This window comes from Pichia membranifaciens, assembly GCF_001661235.1.
Source record: "Pichia membranifaciens NRRL Y-2026 unplaced genomic scaffold PICMEscaffold_3, whole genome shotgun sequence".
NCBI classification, from domain to species: Eukaryota; Fungi; Ascomycota; class Pichiomycetes; order Pichiales; family Pichiaceae; genus Pichia; species Pichia membranifaciens.
Window position 1 is genome coordinate 1,129,190 of NW_017566984.1, and position 20,176 is coordinate 1,149,365.

At 42.1% G+C, this 20,176-nt stretch overlaps 10 protein-coding genes across 10 annotated transcripts; 3 read left to right on the forward strand and 7 right to left on the reverse strand.

Annotated features, from left to right (window-relative positions):
• Positions 1-166: 166 nt before the first annotated feature.
• Positions 167-562, reverse strand: PICMEDRAFT_72775 (hypothetical protein; the record flags this gene model as incomplete). Its single annotated transcript, XM_019164293.1, has 1 exon — positions 167-562. The coding sequence occupies one exon, from the start codon at positions 560-562 to the stop codon at positions 167-169; it is 396 nt and encodes a 131-aa protein (XP_019017848.1).
• A 302-nt stretch (positions 563-864) lies between these two features.
• Positions 865-3,004, forward strand: PICMEDRAFT_16567 (hypothetical protein). The gene has a single exon (XM_019161259.1). It carries the CDS (start codon positions 947-949, stop codon positions 2,627-2,629), a length of 1,683 nt encoding a protein of 560 aa, XP_019017849.1. The 5' UTR covers positions 865-946; the 3' UTR covers positions 2,630-3,004.
• On the reverse strand, positions 2,475-3,441 carry PICMEDRAFT_16568 (hypothetical protein). The gene has a single exon (XM_019161260.1). It carries the CDS (start codon positions 3,402-3,404, stop codon positions 2,697-2,699), a length of 708 nt encoding a protein of 235 aa, XP_019017850.1. The 5' UTR covers positions 3,405-3,441; the 3' UTR covers positions 2,475-2,696.
• Positions 3,442-3,563: 122 nt separating this feature from the next.
• PICMEDRAFT_16569 (hypothetical protein) lies at positions 3,564-5,510 on the reverse strand. Its single transcript, XM_019161261.1, has one exon. The coding sequence runs from the start codon at positions 5,291-5,293 to the stop codon at positions 3,671-3,673; it is 1,623 nt and encodes a 540-aa protein (XP_019017851.1). The 5' UTR covers positions 5,294-5,510; the 3' UTR covers positions 3,564-3,670.
• A 319-nt stretch (positions 5,511-5,829) lies between these two features.
• On the forward strand, positions 5,830-10,978 carry PICMEDRAFT_16570 (hypothetical protein). Its single transcript, XM_019161262.1, has one exon. It carries the CDS (start codon positions 5,882-5,884, stop codon positions 10,550-10,552), a length of 4,671 nt encoding a protein of 1,556 aa, XP_019017852.1. The 5' UTR covers positions 5,830-5,881; the 3' UTR covers positions 10,553-10,978.
• PICMEDRAFT_22438 (hypothetical protein) lies at positions 10,677-11,771 on the reverse strand (the record flags this gene model as incomplete). The annotated part of the gene is made up of 1 exon (XM_019162260.1): positions 10,677-11,771. A coding segment is annotated over one exon (1,095 nt), but the record flags the coding sequence as incomplete, so codon positions are not given.
• Positions 11,772-12,901: 1,130 nt separating this feature from the next.
• Positions 12,902-14,479, reverse strand: PICMEDRAFT_16572 (hypothetical protein). Its single transcript, XM_019161263.1, has one exon. It carries the CDS (start codon positions 14,402-14,404, stop codon positions 13,157-13,159), a length of 1,248 nt encoding a protein of 415 aa, XP_019017854.1. The 5' UTR covers positions 14,405-14,479; the 3' UTR covers positions 12,902-13,156.
• A 261-nt stretch (positions 14,480-14,740) lies between these two features.
• On the forward strand, positions 14,741-15,520 carry PICMEDRAFT_72782 (hypothetical protein; the record flags this gene model as incomplete). Its single annotated transcript, XM_019164294.1, has 1 exon — positions 14,741-15,520. The coding sequence occupies one exon, from the start codon at positions 14,741-14,743 to the stop codon at positions 15,518-15,520; it is 780 nt and encodes a 259-aa protein (XP_019017855.1).
• Positions 15,521-15,666: 146 nt separating this feature from the next.
• Positions 15,667-17,343, reverse strand: PICMEDRAFT_33876 (hypothetical protein; the record flags this gene model as incomplete). The annotated part of the gene is made up of 1 exon (XM_019162851.1): positions 15,667-17,343. One exon carries the CDS (start codon positions 17,341-17,343, stop codon positions 15,667-15,669), a length of 1,677 nt encoding a protein of 558 aa, XP_019017856.1.
• Positions 17,344-17,752: 409 nt separating this feature from the next.
• PICMEDRAFT_11720 (hypothetical protein) lies at positions 17,753-20,047 on the reverse strand (the record flags this gene model as incomplete). The annotated part of the gene is made up of 1 exon (XM_019159829.1): positions 17,753-20,047. One exon carries the CDS (start codon positions 20,045-20,047, stop codon positions 17,753-17,755), a length of 2,295 nt encoding a protein of 764 aa, XP_019017857.1.
• Between the last annotated feature and the right edge of the window lie 129 nt (positions 20,048-20,176).

Consider the following 20,176-nt stretch of genomic DNA (forward strand, 5'->3'; position numbering starts at 1 on the left):
CAAGGAGTATTAGCCCAACAGGTCATGGAACATATGGCGTCGTTTCATTATGTTTTTTTTGAATATGTTTATAGCAGAGAAAGAAAAGGCGAGTTCGTGAGTCGAGTCAAACTATTGAAGAATATGATGAGTGAATTGATAAATATTTGAAAAAAAAGGGAAGCATTTAACCGTAGTATTTGTTTCTGGCAGCAATGTTGTGTTTGTTATTGATTCCCATTTGCTTAATTTCCTTCAAACTAAGCTTAGCTTGGTTGGCACTGCTGGAAACACTATTGTTATTGTTCTTTATGGTGCTAACATTTCCAGCAGCAGCCAGAATCTTGAAGATAGATTCAGAATCAATGTACGAGTTCTGCTGTCTCATGCCCATAGATGCAGGATATCCTGTGGTAGCTGCTGGAGATTCTATAGTAGACATGTCAAAGCATGGACAAAATTCCATGTCTTTCTCAACCCCAAATGATTTTGCAGCATCGAGGTAGGCTCTTGAAAGTCTAGCTTTCTGAAGAGCTGCCTTACTTTTCTGTAATTCTACTTGACTGATCTGTGGTCCTTCCATCTTGCGCTCGTGAAATATTTTCTTTTCCCTAACCAGTCTTTCAAAAAACAGTTATAGCAAGTTCTAAAAATTTCAGTTAACTTGTAACTTGCAGTACTCGTCCACTTTTGAATGAAAAGTGAAGTCTGAAGGATCGATGATGGATCATCGAAGAAGTTCAGATCACTCATATCAGGTGAAAGATTTTTCCACCGAGACATTTCTTCCTTTTCGGCTCACCTTCCAATTTGGGCTAAATGGCCTACTATCATTTATTTCGAAGTTTCTTCATTCTGCATAACCGGTAAAGAGCGTTGAACATGACACTAACCTTTCCGAGTGGGTCAGGGCAAAGTAGCTTCACTACTCGAGGATAGTAGTTCTCAAAATTTGAGCGAATCACTGATGCTTATAACAAAAAGACACTTCCATAAATCATCTGCCAACTTGGCATTTAATTTGCGGACCATTTTGAAAGAAAACAAATCTGATGGAACCGGGAATTCAAAGTGTACAGATCATCATGAACATGAACATTCGCACCACAAACACTCCCCTTTGCTTGTGCAGCCGGATTATCCTGTAAGGACACGTTTTGCGCCTTCACCTACGGGATTTCTACATCTAGGTTCTTTGAGAACAGCCCTATACAACTATCTTTTAGCTAAATCAACCGATGGACAATTTTTATTACGTCTAGAAGACACCGATCAAAACAGGCTTGTTGAGGGTGCAGAGGACAACATATACGACACTTTGAAATGGCTTGATGTTGGTGTAGATGAAGGACCGATTGTTGGTGGTCCCTACGTTCCATATCGCCAGAGTGAGAGATCAGAAATATATCGGAAATACTCTGATAAGTTATTGCAAGAAGGTTTAGCATACCGTTGCTTTTGTTCTAAAGAAAGGCTAGATGGCTTGAGAGACTCTGCTAGATTGCTGAAACCTCCAACTACGGTTTCCTACGATAGACACTGTCTTGAACACATATCATTGGAGGAAAGCAACCTCCTTGCTAAAGGGGGTAAAAGCTTTACAATTAGATTCAAATCGCCAGATTCTTATCCTGAGTTTACAGATCTTTTACACGGTACAATAAACTTGCAGCCGCAAGTAAATCCAACTGACCGTAGATACGAGGATCCTGTTTTGTTGAAGAGCGATGGATTGCCAACTTATCATTTTGCCAACGTGATTGATGACCATTTGATGAAGATCACACATGTTATCAGAGGTGAGGAGTGGGTCGCATCCACTCCCAAGCATATAGCATTATACAACGCATTTGGATGGGAAAAACCGAATTTTGTTCATATTCCTCTATTGACGACTGTGAGTGGTAAAAAGCTTTCCAAAAGGTCCGGTGACATTGATATCATGTCATTGAAAAAAAAAGGTTACCTGCCTGAGGCTTTGGTCAATTTCAGTGTTCTATTCGGTTGGAATCCAAAGCGAGAATTAGGCGAGAAAACCAGTGAAATTCATACATTAGATGAACTAACAAAAACATGGTTGCTGAGTGGTTTGACTAAAGGTAACGCTAAAGTCGATTGGAAAAAATTAGACTTTTTCAACAAGCACTACTTATCTGAGAAGCTGAAAGATTCCTCCAGTGACTTTTTCAAAACCTGTGTGGCTGAAAGTCATCAAAATTTGTCCAGAACGTTAAAACTTGATAATTTAGATGTCACCAAGGTTGAAGAAGTTTTGAAGATGATATATCCAAGTCTAACAACGGTAAATGATTTTGATACTGAGCAATACCATTATTTTTTTGTAAAACCTGCATATGACAAAAGTGAATTGCTTTCAAAGTTGAGAGTAAATGAAGACGTTTTGAAAGTAATATCGCAGGAACTTGTTAGTCATTTAGATAAGCTTACACATTCAAGCTTCAATGCCACAATTGGTGAAATACTAGCAGATATTCCTTCCTTGAAAAAAAGGGCGGTTTTTCAAACATTAAGATACGCATTGAGTGGCCCACAATCTGGTATCAACCTTCCCGTTATTCTTGAGCTGTTAGGCCCAGCAGAAGTGAATGAGAGAGTAGTTGCTTTTGACAAATATTTGGGTTCCGAATAAGCTCCACACGTCTTATGAACCGGTACTATGCATTACCTCTATAAATACCTACATCTATACATATATATTACTCCAACGTCTGTAAATAGTTCGGATCGTTTCTCATTTTAACCCTAAACTTGTCCCACCAGTTGTTAAACTTGCTTATACTTACTTTGTTTTGCTCATCCGTGAAAGAGGAAAGATAATTGTAGGCATTTCCGATGATCTTATTCGAAACTGCATATATTTCAGACTGCGACGGTGTGGCGACAGTGCTAGTACTTTTCACAGCCGGTGCAGGCGTACTAGTGTTGTAATCTCTTGTGACTCTCAAACAGTCTAACTGCTGAGTGGCCGTTTGGTTAGGTTCAATGCTAATACCTATAATCATTGTGACAGTTTCAAGCTCTTCGAGTTCAGAAATACCAGATTCCATATCAATGTCGCCTTCGTCGTTTGCACCTGCTAGTACTGGTGTGTCTATATTTCCAGGATTTAGTTTAAAGATTGCGCTTTGCTTTAAGTCATTCAAAAACCCCAATAACTTAAAATCATTTTGAACAACTTGTTGAGTATTACTTAAAGACTGGTTTCCGGTACTATCAATTTCAGGCAAAATCTGATAGTAAACTAAAGCTGTGTAATCCGGATCAAATTGAACATTGGGTAGCATAAAGATAGAGAGATGATATACTTGTTTTATCGGCACCTGTTTAAATTCAATCATCTGTTTCTGGGGAGAAATAGGCTGTGCCACCGCCACTGGTTTGTTGGAAACTGTGGATGCAAACATTAGTTGTTATAGTTAGCGATCCAGCCCCTCTTCTCAGTGGAGGAGGTGTTTATTTTCTGTGAGCTTCAAGGAGATGCCGGACCCATCTTTCAACTCCGACAGGAAACCTTCCCCTATTAAAGTACTGTCATGTTTTTCATGGGAAGGAAAGTATGGAAGCTTCGCGAACATTTCAGGATTATGTCAGTTGATTTCTATCGACAATCTATAAAACTACACCTAACAGGACAGTCTTCAAAACTAGGACCCCGTTAATTTGTTCTCATCTACATGTGAACGTACGACGTCTTTTTACTGGAAGAGGCTTTGCGAACGCCTGAACCACCTATAATTTTTTCGGAGCTAGAAACCCGGGATCTTGGTTTTGCAGCATGCACGATTGTTTTCCTCTGCTTGCCGATTTTGAGAAAATTAGGATCCTCTTTCACTCTGCCACTGGTATCAGGCGAACTAGCAGGAGCGATCATAGTAGTTGTAGTTGTGGTGGTGGTTTTTTTATAATATGGGGAGCCATTGTTGGACCTGCTCTCCTTGTTTTCTTTGTCTTCTATTGTACTTTGGTTGTGTGTCTGGTTGATGGTGGAAGTATAAGCTTCTTCTTCGTCTGAGTTGGCATATGCCTGTACAGGGTTATCCAAGGACCTGTACTTTCTAGGTTGACCTGGGCTTGCCATTGGGACTGCTTTTGTCATGATTTTCAAACCGTTGGAAATCTTTCTCCTTCTGACTGGAGTTCTGATCAGTTGATCGTTTTTGAAATTCATTTGATCGTCACTGGACTCTTCACTTGGATTGGCTTCGTATTCTTGTTCCCTTTTTTTATACTCTTCGTAAGAGATGAGAGGGAAAAGACCTCCAATGAACTCGTCTGGGATTGTGTCCAAGACCATTGTGTGTCTCCAGTCTCTAAATTCGTTCTGATGTAAGTACAACCAGTGTTGTTGTGGTCCAACAACCATTCCCGGCCTGATCATCCTCATGTAAGCAATGCATTCATTTGCAGTGAAGCCATGGGTGTAGATCAAGTAAGCCCCAATCAAACACCCAGTTCTGCCCAATCCAGCTTTGCAATGAACAGCGACTTTCCCCCCCTTGGAAATCACGGTCTCCGAAGCACCAATGAACTTCTGGACAAACTCCATCGACGGGCACGTACCATCTTCAAATATCATATCCACGTGTTGGATGTTTTTCTTCGTAAACTCCCTCTTATCGTACAGGTGGGAGTTCAACCTGACAACTAGCTTGACGTCGTGCTCGGTGAAAAACTCTAAAACCTTCTTAAAGGGTTCGTTCAATGGAGCACCGGGTCTTGATTGCTTCGGAGACGCAAACGGTATGAAGTCATTGGCCAAAATGTTCAAGTCTCCCTGGTCGACTCTTTCGTACTGCTCGTATTCCTCGAGATTGAATGACCTCATGTCCAACAAGTTCCTCTCCTTCGCCCTCCATACTCCGTAAACGATATCTTGGATGGTAAGCTCGAAGTCCGCATGCGAGTACCCCGCATCTCGGAAAGGCATGAACGGCGGATCCACCTGTGCTATCGGAAGCAACACTTGGTGTGGGGCCCAATTCTGGACCAGCACCATGTAGCAGCACAAGATGCAGGCTGCGTTTGTCCTCTGCCTCGAGTCGTTCGAGGAGTAAAAACCAACGCATTTGCTCTTGTTCTTCGGTTCGTTGAGAATCTTGTGCAACGCCACCGCAAACCTGTACAGGTGTCCGGCATGTAGAGGACCAAAGTCCAGGTTGAAGTTGTTGTATGGAAGCGAGTCCTCTATCGTGAAGTACACAAACTCGTCTGTGTCTTCCGGTTTCTCGTCACTTACCACTAAGTAGATCTTGCCCTTCAAAAACTCGATCGGCGCAATCTCTTCTTTTCCCATTTTGTTGTTTCGTTTTCGTTCCGAGTCACAGATACACACTACTCCGTTGTACGCTTGCGTGTCGAGCTCTGTTCAGGGATTTTGCAGAGGGAAATAAATAGGCCCGTATCAACAATACAACACTGTACCGTAAGCCGAATTAGCAATGAGAAAACCTGTCTATGTAGCCAGCTCTGGTCCCTCCGATCTGCCAGTCAACCGTGTCTTGTATCCAAACACGGCCCGACCTTTTGCCATCAACAACAACTCCTCCTTCTCTTCCTGTTCCGTGCGTTCTCCTCTGTCACAAGAGTCTCCAGCTGGGGCACTCCTTCCCCTTTGAGAAGTCCAATTGCCGTTCGTGTTGACATAATCCGTGTTTACCTATTCCCGAAAATGGCAACCGGGTTATCGTCCGGCCGTGAGTTTTCGGGCTGTGCTGCGCCGATCGGCTTAGCGGGGACCTTTTCCGAATGTGAATTTTTCATCCGCTTTCGGAGCATGGAGATGATGAAGAAATGAAGACCATTGCCATCCTGAAGAACTCAACGGGAAGCAGCTATTTGAGTCGGGTCTGGTTGTTGGCCAGTTGCTTAGTTTCTTATTGTTATGAGCACTGCTTTTGGAGATACACAACACACAGGACTGGGGACCAACGGGTTCGAAGTTTCCCTGAACTACATCACAGGTATCCCAGATCCGAATTTACTACTATGCTCAAACACACTTAAGCTGGCATTCAAGTCATTGTTGAAGAGAGACTCCAGCACGAAAGAGAAGTCGATCAGCACGATGCTTGAGTATGTGCGGGGGAATCCGACAGAGCTGAATGACGACTTGACGATCATGACGTGGGTACAGATGTACCCGAAGCTCTCCATAGACGACTCGAAAAAGGTGCGTTCTTCAGCCCATCAGATCCAGTCCCAGTTTGTCTTCACGTTGGGGAAGGCATACGTGAAATATTTGCGGGATACGATAGGTGTGTGGCTGTCCGGGGTATTTGACACGGATAGATCGACAGCCAGGGCATGCCGAGAATCGATTGATTTTGCGTTTGGACACAAGAAGGAGAAAATCTCAAACCTTTGGAAGATTTTCACCCCGCAGATCGTGCATTACTCCCATCAGGTGTTGGCCTACGAAACCAAGGATACCCTCTCTGATGAGAGATTTTCAACAAAGGACGAAAGCGAGGCCAAGTACTTGCGTGTGCTTCAAGCGTCCATTCTGCTTGTTGTTCATACCTTGGCTGAAAATGACGTTGCCTCGTTGAATGAAAATGCGACAAGTCTGTTGAAGTCTATATTCAGCCAGGAAACTCTTATGGAGGCCTTCAGCTCAAAAGACTTCAGTTTGAAAAAATCAGCCTACATGGCCTTCAAATCGTTGGTGATATCCAAGCATGTGGAGTCGATCATCGACCAGCACTCTTACAAGGCTCTTTCAAAGGCGATGATCAAGGGTATTAAGTTTGACTCCAAAGTCAACGTGATACTTTATTCAAATGTTATAATAACCATAATGGACACGTGGGTTTGCGCCACTTCGTATAACCCTGCTTTCTGGTCGAATATCAAAAAGGCCGATGCGAAATTGCTATCATTATTGGAGATCGGGTCCCTCAATAGTGAACCGATCTACTATGATATAGTCTACAGGTTACTAAAGACACTACCTACTGAAGTATTGGATTTGAAGGATCCATCCATGGTGGAGCCATATTTTGATGCCGTTATGAGAAGTGTAGAGAAGGAAAAAACTGTCCAGTTTCTGGAAAAGGGTTGGAAGGTTATGATCAGCATAATCCAAACATTGGTTACTGGAAGTAAGGTTTCTGATAAAATTCTTGATGAGTTCACTTTCTCACTAGTCAAACTCATGGACTCGCCAAGAGTATTGTCACCGATACTCGTTGGTTTGATGCATGAAATACATACGTTTGCAAACGATAACAAGGATGTTCTTTTGGATGTCAATTCGTCCGTTATGGACGCTCTTCCTGATAAACACATTGTTTTTGGAGACTTTGCTAATTATACGGTAAAAAACACCCGATGTTTTGTGGAATCATTCATAAACCTATTTGTTTCGAACAAATCAGATTTGGAGGAAGTTTTGATGGCAAATTCTATTGAGGCTGTAGAAGAAATCAGCACACCGTCGGTATCTCCTACACTATCGTTTACAGTCATAAACATTCTCATTAAAAAGAATGCCGTTCAATATTCTGACCCAATAAATTCATTTGTTGAAACTATACCGAAGCAGATTTCAGAAACTTTCGTTGATTGTCCTTTAGAAACATTGGCACTATATTCGCACTCCAGCTTTGCTGATGAACATTTTGTTAACTCTTTAATAAATCAGACGTTCGTTAGTCTGCAGGAGCTTAATCTCGTTAATAAACTACTCAAGATTATTCCAAATCTAGGACATTTCAATTTACATGAAGCAACCAAGCTAAATAACTATTTAGTTGAAAACTCAAAGTCCTTATCAAGAGAGGGAAACACATCTGGAAATATCGGTAATGAAGACCATGGTTCCCTTTACCAATTCCTAACTCTTGAAATCTTGCTCAATTTGTATCAACACGAAAGTTTTTCTTCTTTTATTTTAAATTGCTCCAAACATTATGACAATAATCTTTTCTTAAATTTCAGCAAAAAAAATACCAAATTTATTGAACAGCTTTTATCTATCATCATGAAAAAGAATAATTCAGATGACACAGATTATTTGGCTGGCTCGGTGCTACTTGATAAGCTCGAGGAAAACCTAGTTTCTGATGATACATTCGCACAGCTATACCAAAACTCTCTTCTAACTGCAATTGGAAAATCAGATCTTGAATTCTCCTCTTTGGAATCGAGATTGGCAAAGCTTCCGGAAGCTTTCATCAAAAACATCATTCAAAAGTCCAATGTTGATGAACTCAAAGAGATATCTCAATTTAAATTAAGCAACCTTTTGTGCATTGGAAACGCATTTGATCTTTCTTCTTATTTATTTACTGAAAACTACAAGAATTCAGAAGCAATCGATTTTGAACATGCCAAAACAATTATCAATAAAGCAGTTTTCTACGGTGAATTGTTCAAGATTCATACTTTGAGTGACAGTATCACTGAGACCAATATTATCAATTTATCGCTGGTCTCTGAGTTCTCGTCAGACATCCTTTTTTTGAATACGACACTATCTTCAATATATGAGGATAAAATAGTTGAGTTTCAAACTCTTGCCAGAACAATGTTGCTCGATTTGTTCGGTAGCTCTTCCTACATTAGCATAGTTCAAAATCTGATCTCAGATACAAATGATGAGAATCACCTCACTTATCTTTTATCTTTGTTGCATGAAAACTGTCAGGTGAGGAGTTATTATGCTCACAGAGTATTAAAGAAGATTTTAGTAGAAAAGGCAGATCAGTTACCAAATGAGACTTTTGAAAAGATTGACTTCAAGCCTTTCATTAATCATGCTAATTTATTATTTACAATTCTTGACTCTTCAAAGCAACATTTGACATCAAAAAATTTGGAGTATACAAGAACCAACACTATTGCTAACTTGATCAGCATAAGAAAACCTTCCGACATCTGTTTCAATGGGATGCAAGAATTGTTAATCTTGAATGCGTTCATTAACGTTGACCTGAACAATCACATACCTGATAATTTTACCATGATTTCCCCCCAGAGATGCCTAAATCTATTAAGCACTATTTCAACTTGGCTTGATAGCGAAGTGACTTACGAAGAAGGCTTTAAACCAGTAAGAATTGTTATGATGCAATTTATTCAACGATACATTGATGGTATCTACTACGTTTGCGACTCTAATTACCCTTCGGACTTTATCACTAAAGTTTTCGATTTGGGTGCTAAACTCCTTTCTGAGACGATCAATCTTGTAAATAGTGAAGATCAGGTTCCACTTGACTTATTGAGTTGGTCATTGAAGCTGTACATAATATTGAACAAGTACAGAAGAGACATTGAAAATTGGGATGATGAATGCTCAGACACAGAAGCTGAAATTATTGAATTATTTTTCAAGGTTTCAAAAATTAGTCATATCAATCAGCCCATCGAGATAGTATGCAGTCAATTTTCACACATTTTAACTGAATTGGTGGAATCTAAGACATTGGCCAAAAACTACCAGAAGTTCTATAGTTTGATGGAAAGTAAAAATATACAGATTTTACGTCTGGGATGTACTCTACTTCACCAATTGATTCCAGAAGTTCAGGATAACCTAGTTGTTGAATTCACCTTATCCAAGAAAAAGGCTGACGAAAAGGGAAATTCTGGAATCCACTTACCCCTGGTATTGCTCCATATATCATCTTCCCCTCTTACTGATTACATTGAGTTTGAGGAGCCTTGGAAAGTTTATCAATATTTGTGGGCATGGTATTTAATCATGGACCATTTCAAAAACATTACTCAGCAAATGAGACAAGACTATATCAGCGATTTGGGGGAAGAAAGGATTTGTTTATTCTTGAACTTCATATTTGGTGACTTGGACATCAATCGATTCAAAGTTCATGAAGATGACAAAACTTATGTGAAGAATTATGACCTAAAAGATAATTCAAGCCTCAATTATGAGGAGGAAACAAAAAAGCTATTGGTTAATTTGGCGTATGAGATAATGAACAATATTGGAGGAACATTTGCTCAAAACTGGTTCAACTCAATAAAGGACAAACAATTTCAGCAAAGTGTCGAAAAATTTATCATTCGTTTTATCAGTCCAGAGTTGATCAATGACATCCTTTCAACTTTATCCGATAAAAACGTTCTTGAAGACCCGGAATTCAAGATAAACATTAACAGAAAAACTAATGAAATCAAATGTCTTTATAATATTGATGAACAGAAAATGGAAATTTCTATTCTACTACCTTCCAATTTTCCTTTGTCTCAAATTACAGTTAATGGAATTAGTAGAGTCGGAGTCGATGAAAAAAAATGGAAGTCTTGGATCATGTCAGCTCAGTATGTTATCAACTTTCAGAACGGGACAATTTTAGACTCTATCAAACATTTCAAAGACAATGTTACTGCTAACTTCGAAAATTATGAAGATTGTGCAATCTGTTACTCAATTTTAAATGCGGTTGATCATTCGACTCCAAATAAGGTTTGTCCAACGTGTAAGCATAACTTCCATTCTGCTTGCTTGTACAGGTGGTTCAAGAGTTCCGGTTCCTCTACTTGTCCACTCTGTAGATCCAAGTTCCAGTTCAAGAAACATTCTTAGATGTGTAACGCTTATTTTTTTTGTAAACCCTTTCAAAAAATATTGACAAGATTGGGTTGATCTATAAATTAGTTGTACATATGCTATAATACACGAAAAATTATTAATCCATTAGCTCTTCGTCTAATAACTTTTCCATTTCGTTGATTGTAAATGAGATATATAAAACCTCCGTGCCCGATGTGTCTCTGGTTAAGTTGCACATTTTATGTTCCACAAACTCTCCTAAAATGGTGCGGAATGAAATATCATTAGAAATAATGAATTCAGTGACACATAATTCATAAAAGTCTCTAAGAAAAACACAGGTTTTGAGGGAGCCTTTTATATTACCTCTATTATCCAAAAGTTTTGTATCATTGCCAATGTATGTGTCAATTCTCTCAAGTTGTTGTAAGATCAAGTTTTTGTATAAACTCTTAGCATTACCTGTTAAGGAACTCAAAACATATCTGGCACCTCTCGATCCAAGAAGCTCATCAGACCTACCAATACTCAATGGATCTTTGAAACTCACTTCGGTTGAATAGCTGTGAAACGTCGATGTGTTGTGCCATATGAAGTTAAAGTTTGAAATGACCGATGCATCCCAAAAAAGTGGCGTGTTTAAGTTATCCGCTGAGCATATCATGGATACCTGCCTAATAATTACAAGCTGGCTGAGCATGTATTGTAAATCATCATTTCTCAGAGATTCACCATCAATGTTATGTAGTAGAATGTAAAGCCTTTTATTTCTATTTCTTGGTTTCATAAATTCTAGATGAGTAAAATTACACGCCTCTCTCGTCTCTCTTGCTGTTGGTAACGACTTATGAAAACATACCCTCCAAATTTCTCGCATGAGCATTCTCAAATTAAATTCTGTATTATATCCATTGACGACAATGCACTTCGAATGTGGATCCAAAGGCAATAAAAAGTCTTGTACAAAACTAAACAAGAGCTTTCTTTTAGAACCAATACCGTAAAATACCAAATTGAATCCTTCTCGTAGTTCGAAAAGCCACTGTGAAAACTGAAATTCATATAATTCATTCAAGCTGTTGATGGGATCAGTACAGATCAAATCAAGAAATCTATTATACCTGTTAAACTCCTCGTATGAAAGCTCTGGAGCTTTAGTCATTGAGCTTCTTGAAATTCTTCCTCGAGTCTGGGTTTGCTCAAAATATGCCTCAAATCCATCATGATATAAATTTCTCTGTTTTGACATGGAGTCTAAAACAAGCAACTCATCATCATTGGTGTCGATTTGAGGAGGTTCCATGAGCTTAATGCTTCTATGATGCTTAGGTATAATGTCATTAATTGTGTTGAATTTAGAATGTAAGTTAGCTGATTGTCTTCTAGAAGATCTTGGTGAGGACTCACTGGATACGCTTTCCAACCTTTCAAGAACGGATGACCTCTTTCTTGCACTTCTACGTAATGGTGTTGTATCAGGTGACTCTAAATATTCTTGCTTCACTGGTGAGGAAGTTGGAGTGACATTGGGGGTAATAAATGAAGGCAGCCCTTCAGTTTTATTAAGTTTTATTAGTTTCGAAACTGAATATTGTTCAGTAGCATTGCTTGAGCTTTCTAATTTCCTTTTCTTGCCATTGAAAATGTCTTTGTCCTCCTCTTTTTCTTCTTCTTGCCCCTCTTCTTCCTCTCCCTCTTCTTCACGAAGTAACGGACTCAAGCCATCTTCTTTGCTCAATCGAATGATTTCATCGATAACCGATTTTTCGTTGATCGAAAGTGAGTCCGCCTCTTCAGATAAGGCAGGTCGATTCCGTAAGGCATTTTTGTAGGCTATTTTATTAAGCTCTGCCATGCTTCGCTTGCTGGGAGAACGCAACTTTGCTGTATGGAAATCAAGGTCCTGAGGTATCAAAGACTTTTTCGGCGATCGCCGACCAGCATGACCAGAACCTTGCATTTACCTATTCACTATTGTCACCTAATCAATCAATAATCGAACTTCCTTCTATCAATAGAAACTGTTGTTTTAATGTTCACCGAAGAATATAAAGGTGTTTTGAAGCCTGAAACATGGAAGACGCGGCAGAGTGTGCGACAGAAGTAATGTTGCGATTTGTTTATCTTCCTTGGAACTTCTTTTCTCGGTAACTAAAGATTTACTGGGTCAAGCTAAAAGCATGCTTCTACACGGCAGAAAGAAATAATGGTCTTATGCAGGCTCATATAGTCGAATGACTCTATGAAAATGTTATCTTCGAAAATCCAAATTTTTTTTCTGTGGTATTATCTCAGGACGTAAAAGATTTTCCTGAAATTATATAACTGTCAAAAAATGAGCTTTGTCCACAAATGAAATAATTCACTCTAAACCTTTTGAAAGCCAGCAATGATCGGAAATAAAGTTTTAGTCTAAATTAAAGCATATCTAACGTTCGTCGAGATTAGATACGTAGGTACTCTACATAAGTAAATATATTCAAAGTAAGTGTTGCGAATCGAGAAAATCAACGTGAAGGAAACAAAAAATACTATTTATACATGCACGAGGATGTTTGGAAAGAAAAGATACTCAATTGGAAAACAAAAATTGTGTGTGTGAAAAGGAAACAAGGAAATCAGGTTGAACTAAGACGTTTAATCGAAAGTCTTCTTAGTACCTCTGAAGTTGGTGACTGGGGTAGAGTTGGCACCAGAGCCACCTCTTCCACCGAAGCCACCTCTTCCACCTCTTCCACCACCATTTCTGTCACCGAAACTTCTATCACGGCCACCTCTACCACCGCTGAAACTTCTACCACCACCGTTGTTGTTTTGTGGCTTTGGAGTGGAAAAATCTAATCTCACAGCTCTGTTGTTCAAGTATTCACCGTTCAAGTTGTCTAGTGCCTTCTGTGCGTCTTCAACAGAAGAGAATTGGACATAACCGAAACCCTTAAGTTGTTCGGTTTCTGGGTGGGTTGGTAATCTGACACCAATGACTGGACCGTATTCAGCGAAGAACTCAGTGACATTGTCTCTGTCAGAATCGAAAGACAAGTTACCGATGAACAAAGTGTCTGAAGGTTCGGATTTAGCGTCACCATACTTCTTTGCTCTGTCGTTGGATCTGTCGTTGGTGTTTTGTTGACGTGGCTTGGAGGTGGACAAATCAACGTTTATTGGTCTACCATCGACTTCAGCACCTTGCATTTCAGCGAGTGCCTTTTCAGCAACATCCTTAGATTCAAAGTCAACGTAACCGTAACCCTTTGATCTACCAGATTGTCTGTCGGTGATGACTCTAGCGGAGATAATACCACCGTACTTCTCGAATTCACGCTTTAACCAATCATCGTCAATGTTCCATGAAAGACGACCAACGAAAAGAGTAGCTGGCTCGGAACTATCTTCAGTCTTTGCTTTCTTAGTTTCTGGTTCTGGAGAAGCAGTAGTAGATTCTTCTTCGCTAGATTCATCTGCCTTTCTCTTCTTTGAGGTTTCTTTCTTTTCATCATCAGAGTCAGAGTCGGAGTCGGAGTCAGAGTCGGATGATTCAGCCTTCTTCTCTTCCTTCTTTTCGTCCTCAGAGTCAGAGTCAGAGTCGGAATCAGAATCAGAAGACTCTTCCTTCTTTTCTTCCTTCTTTTCTTCCTTCTTTTCTTCCTTCTTTTCTTCCTTCTTTTCGTCTTCAGATTCAGAATCAGAAGAGTCGGAACCAGACTCAGACTCAGACTCAGAGTCGGATTCAGATGAAGAAGAAGAAGAGGAAGAAGAAGAAGAAGATTCAGAATCAGAACCAGATTCGGAAACTTCTTGCTTCTTTGCCTTGACTTCCTTTGTTGCTTTTTCTTCTTGCTTCTTGGAAGCGGTCTTCTTAGACTTCTTAGTATCTGCCTTAGCCATTGTGTATGCTGTGATGTTTTTAATACTTAATGAAATAAAAGAGAGAAAGAAATGAAAAGAAGAAGAAAGTTTGCAAGAGAAGAGAAGGACATAAAATATAAGAAAAATTTTTAGATGTCAGGAAAATAAAGTGAACTTTTCAAATGAAAAAAATTTTTCAAAAAAAAATGTTAATCTGATAAAAAAATAAAAAAAACCCTCATAGATATGACGTAAGCAAAGAAAAAGAGTTCTTGTATCATGAATTGAAACTGTGGGATATTGAAAATGCACACCAGTCTGTTTAATACTCGTTGGTCCATTCGAAAACAAGAAGTCAAGCAGAGGAATAGCAAAATGACAGCACTACAGTACCCAGAAAAGGTTTTACCGGGGCAACCTATTTTGCCAATTTATCAACCAACTGAAAACTCGGAAAGTATAAAATTTTTACCAGGTGAAAATGTTCGTTTAAAATCAATTACGTTTGACAACCAGAATATTCCAACACTTGTCTCCACCACATTGGGATACGTCGTGATAACGGACGAAATTGATAAGTCCTCTGCAGACTCTGAGTCTCCAGCAGTTGCTGCTGCACATAATGTGAAAGTTGTATCTGTGATAGCCAGAAAGGAGAAACAGTCTCAGAATCATGTGAACGACATAAAGTGCAGGAGTTATAAGGCAGTTACACCCCAGGTGGGTGATGTGGTACTTGCGAGGGTTAGTAAGATAACGCACCAGAGGGTGAATGTTGAGATCTTAAGTGTCCTCCCAAAGACAGGAGAGGGCGAAGACACACGTCAAAGATCTGAGGATTTACAATTGTTGAACCTACTTCCTACCGAGTCGGGTGAATACTTCAAGGCATTGATCAGGTCTCAAGATGTGCGTTCTACTGAGCGTGACAGTGTGAAAACTTGGGAATGTTTTCAGCCGGGTGATATAATACGTGCGACTGTTCTTTCTTTGGGTGACGGCGCCAGCTTCTATTTGACGACTGCTAGCAACGACTTGGGTGTTGTCTTTGCAAGAAACGAAGACGGAGAGTTACTGTATCCGTTGGACTGGGAAACCATGGTGGCACCTGGAACAGGAGAGATCGAGAAGAGGAAGTGTGCGAAGCCATTTTAATTAGAAGTAGTGCATACGATAGATCGCTTATACTAACAAGATTGATTAATGATGTAGAACAACTAATTAAAGAAGATGGGAATAAAGTATTTGTACCTAGACTACAACTTCGCAAAAACAGATACATAGAGGAATGTAAGTTAAGCTCATTCCTGGGAACAATCTCTACCGAAAATAGCAACTTTCAACCAATCCGAAACGACAAAGATTTTGTTACGGATACCCAATAACATAGTGACGTAGGCAGACCGCCAGAAAAAGAAAGTCATGGTACCACCTAAAGCGACGGTTGACCAATCACCCCAAGAGAGATCTGCAACAGCACGCTCGGAACCGATGTAGGCAAGTGCACCTTGATGAATGTACTCGAAGGGCGTGTCCTTCTTCTCTAGACGCTTGAGACGTTGGGTGAGTTTGTTGAGCTTGGACTCTTCTGTAGTCGAATCGATCTCGTACTTGAGGTCTTCGATTTTGGACTGCTTGTTGAAGTGCTCAGCCAGGAAGACACCCTGTTGGTGTGCAACTTGTGCGGTTGGAGGGTTCTGCGTAAAAGTGCAGTCACCGAGGGCGTAAATCTGGTCACCACCATCCAATCTCAAGTACTCGTCGACCAACAAGCCTCTTCTTGCTGTCTGTTGTTCGACAATCTTGGAGGCCAACTTCTTGGTCAACTCACGCTGAGCGTTACCACCGGCCCAGACAAGGGTACCGTATGGGATGACCACGTCCTCAGTCTTACCATTTGGATGGCGGTAAGCTGCGTAGACGTTCTTGTCGTCAATCTTCTTGACCATGGTGTCCGTCTGCAAGTTGAGACCCTGCTGCTTGAACACGTCCTTGGTGTACTCGATCAACCGTGGGTGGAACATCGAGAGGACGTTGTGCTGGGCCTCGATCAAGGTGACACTCATCTCGTTCTCGATGCCCGGGATGAACTTGGACAAGTCTTGGAAGATGTAGTCTTTGATCTCTGCTGCCAACTCGACACCGGTCGGTCCACCACCACAGACGACAAAACTCAAGAGTCTCTTTCTGTCCTCGGAGTCCTTAGGCAATAGCCGAGAGGCCTCGATCTGGTTGAAGAGCTTCTGTCTCACGGCAGTGGCGTCGTTCGCCTCCTTGAGGAACGACGCGTGCTCGTAGATCCCCGGGATGCCGAACGTGTTGACGGTGGCGCCAACCGCGTAGACAAGGTAGTCGTAGTGCAAGGTGGTCTCGATCGGCTCGCTGTCGTTGGTGAAGGCGTCACCGATGTTGAATCTCTGGGACTTGTGCTCGATGGAGACGGTCTTGTTGGTCGGATCGAGGTCGGTGGCAATGGCCTCGAGGTACGTGACCTCGCCGGGCGTCTGTCTAGCGATGGTTCTCACCGAGTCGCAGATCGACTTGATGTTAATCGTGCCGCTAGGCACGGACGGAAGCAACGGGGTGAAGAGAAAGTAGTTTCTTGGCGACACAATGGTCACGTTGTACTTGGTCGTGTCCAACTTGTGCAAGAAGGAGATCGCCCCCCAGCCGGAGCCCAAGATGACAATGTTCTTCTTCCGGCTCCCGTTCTCCTTGAACTCCGTCTGCGGCTTCTGGCTCCCCGGGTTCGACTCCCGGTACACCAGCCACGTCAAGTAGCACCACCCGGCAATCCCTGAGAACACCACTGCACGGAACGACCACGTGAACACCCCCGACTTGAGCACTTCTGCCCTGCCGCTGTCGCCGCTGCCGCTCTTGCCTGCCCCGCTCTCTGTCGAAACCAGTCTGCCACTGTTCAACCCAGCTAATCCCTGAAAAGCGCTTCTTCTCACAAGCTGACTGCCGTTCGCCATGCCAACGGCACGCCTTGCGGTTCTAGAGCCCACGCTGAACATCCTTGTCCGTCAAGCTATCCTCTACTGTCTTGTCGTCCTACTGATAGGCTGTCTTGACTCCTAGAATACAAAAATGTAAAAGTACACTTCTCCGACCCCTCTCTACGTCTGTACACTCCCTCCTGTCCACCTCCACAGACACCCTCTCTCCATGAGACGTCAGCCTGTCTTCCATCACTGGTGCAGCTGGCTCTTTTTCTACCCGTTCCCCGATTAGGCGACTCCTCCCTGCCTCTCCTCCTTTTCCTCTTTGTTCTTTCCGAAACGAAGGGCAGTGACTGATCGGTCGCGGCCGCCAGCGCTCCAGAGCGGAGAAGGCGAGGCCAGACCAAGCAACAGCGAAAAGAGCGAGAAAGGGCCGGTTGCGTCACGTGCGGTGAGAGCCGTTGACGTCTTGGTCTTCTTCGACTGCATCCACCCCGTCAACAGGGTCGTCGTCGACGTCTGCCATCCCAGCGTGGGCACGGACCTGCTCCCGGACCTGCTCCAAAAGGCTCTGGTTGATGAGGTAGTGGGACGGCTCGTCCTTCACGTCGGCAAGCGGATTGGGGCCGTTCGGCGGACGGGGGTCTGCTGCGTGGGACCGCTCTTGCGACGGCTTGTGACTGTCGTCGTCGTTGTCGTCGTTGTGGTTGTGGTTGTGGTTGTGGTTGTCGTCGTGGTTGTCGTCGTGGTTGTCGTCGTGGTTGTCGTCGTCGTTGTCGTCGTCGTGCTCGTATTCTTTCAGCTCGGACAGCCGGCGGCTCTGCGCCTGCTGGACCTGCTTTAACAACTTGGCAATCTCGGCCACGTCGTCCACGTCGATGTCGACGTCGACGTCGTCGTCGTCGACGCCAACACCGACACCGCCAACGTCGACATCCACGTCGTCCCCAACACCCATCATGTTGATGTCTCCAACCTGCATGTTGATGCTGCCAAACTGCTCGTTGTCAAACACCTTGCTTTCGTCGTACTGTCCGTCCGCCTCCTCCTCGGCACCGTGTCTCGAAGCAGCAGCAGCGACGGCAGCGACGGCAGCAGCAGCAGCCTCAACCACTTCCCGGTCTGCGTCATGCTTTTTACCGCCCTCCTCCTCCTCATCTTCCTTGGCATCACGCCGCTTAATCGTCTCCTTGCCCCCATCCTCGATGCTTATGACGCCGTGACCATGCTGCTCGCTTCTAGTGGATATCACAGGATGACGCACGTGCTCTCGGGTGTATGACGAGACAAGACTGTTGTTCCCGTTGCCCTGTTCAGAAGACTCCCCATCCACTTTGTATTCTCCACTGCTCACCGCCTTCAGTGGCCTGTGATGCTTGTGGTTGTAGCTTATTTGAACTATCCCATACACCAGGTCGTAGCTGAGTGTTATTTTGGAACAGCACTCTTCGGTCTTCAGCCGGTTCGAGACTTGCCTCTTGTTCTCACTCCTGCTCTTCCGTCTTCTAAATTTGTCCTGCGAACATATGAACATCCACGTAATCTTTTTTGCCCGGTTGTGATCAAATAAGGACGGATTGTGGTGGTCTCTCACCGCAAACTTGAACCCTGTCACGTCTTGTAACGGGTGAATATATTTCTCCACAATTCTCTCTCCAATCGACTGAATAATAGGAATAGTTAGCTCTTCCGGCTGATACCTAGGGAAACTGATTTCGTCTGTATATGCCCGGTAGTTATGCTGGTGTAAATCAATTACATTGTTCAACTCAATCTTGGAAATAAAAGTTTTCCAATCATCCGACAAGTTTGGCAACTTCACCAAAACTCTCGGCTTCCGGTCCCTGACCTTACGTCTTTCACGACATTGCATACATGTTTGGTATTTTTCGAGGTCGTCAGATGATTCTTGTAATCTTTTCATTCTGCATCTAGAACACTTCTTTATATGAGCAACCAAGTTCTCATTTTCATCACCACTAGACCTCTTGTTGCTTTTGCTGACTTGATTCTTAATGGAACCTAGTTCATTCATCACATTATTTGCACTGAGATTCACGCTGGGGTTCCCAAGCTTCATCTTTTTTATATTTCGACCCTTTTCTGAGATCTGTTTTAGTTGATCTTTGATATGTGTAACAAAGGGCGGTTTTCGTCCTATCATGCTATTCTTTTGTTGCTCTATCGTGGGTGTGCTTTGTAACTGATAATGTTTACTTTTTTCTTCTCGTTCGTTATGCGCCATGGTATGCATGCCTACAGTACTCTCATCATCATCATCATCATCTTCTTCTTCGTTGCTATCATGCATAGGGATATCAGAGTGATTGTTCGCACGTTGTCCACGATCGACTATTGATTTGATATAGTTCTTGAAAGGTTCGCTGTCACTTCCATTAAATGCACTATTCAAAGTGTGCTCGATACTATGGTTCGGACTATTAATATTGTCCTTGGATGAATGCTTCATGTTAAGCAGATCATGTGGACTGGTATTGGTATCGCTTATGTTACTAGTGTTGGCTTCTTCAACTTCGTCTCCTTCTTCAACATCATCTTCATAATCATCTTCATCTCCTGATATGTGCATCCCCACGTCGACATCTGTGTTCAAATTTCGTAGTTCATATCGTAACTGGTTGTTCAACTGGCTTAGATGCAAGTCATTAAGATTATCTATTCCGTGTATATTTTCTATGCTGAATGAATGCGGGTCATCAGACATAGATTTCTGCATCTTTTGGACCTTTGCCTGTTGCTTTCTTCCTTTGCCAAAGCTATTCCTATTTAAAGCCCGTTTTGATGATAATAGCTGAAGAGCATTTATTTCGGAGCCTGAACATGAACCATTTGGTAACAACAAAGA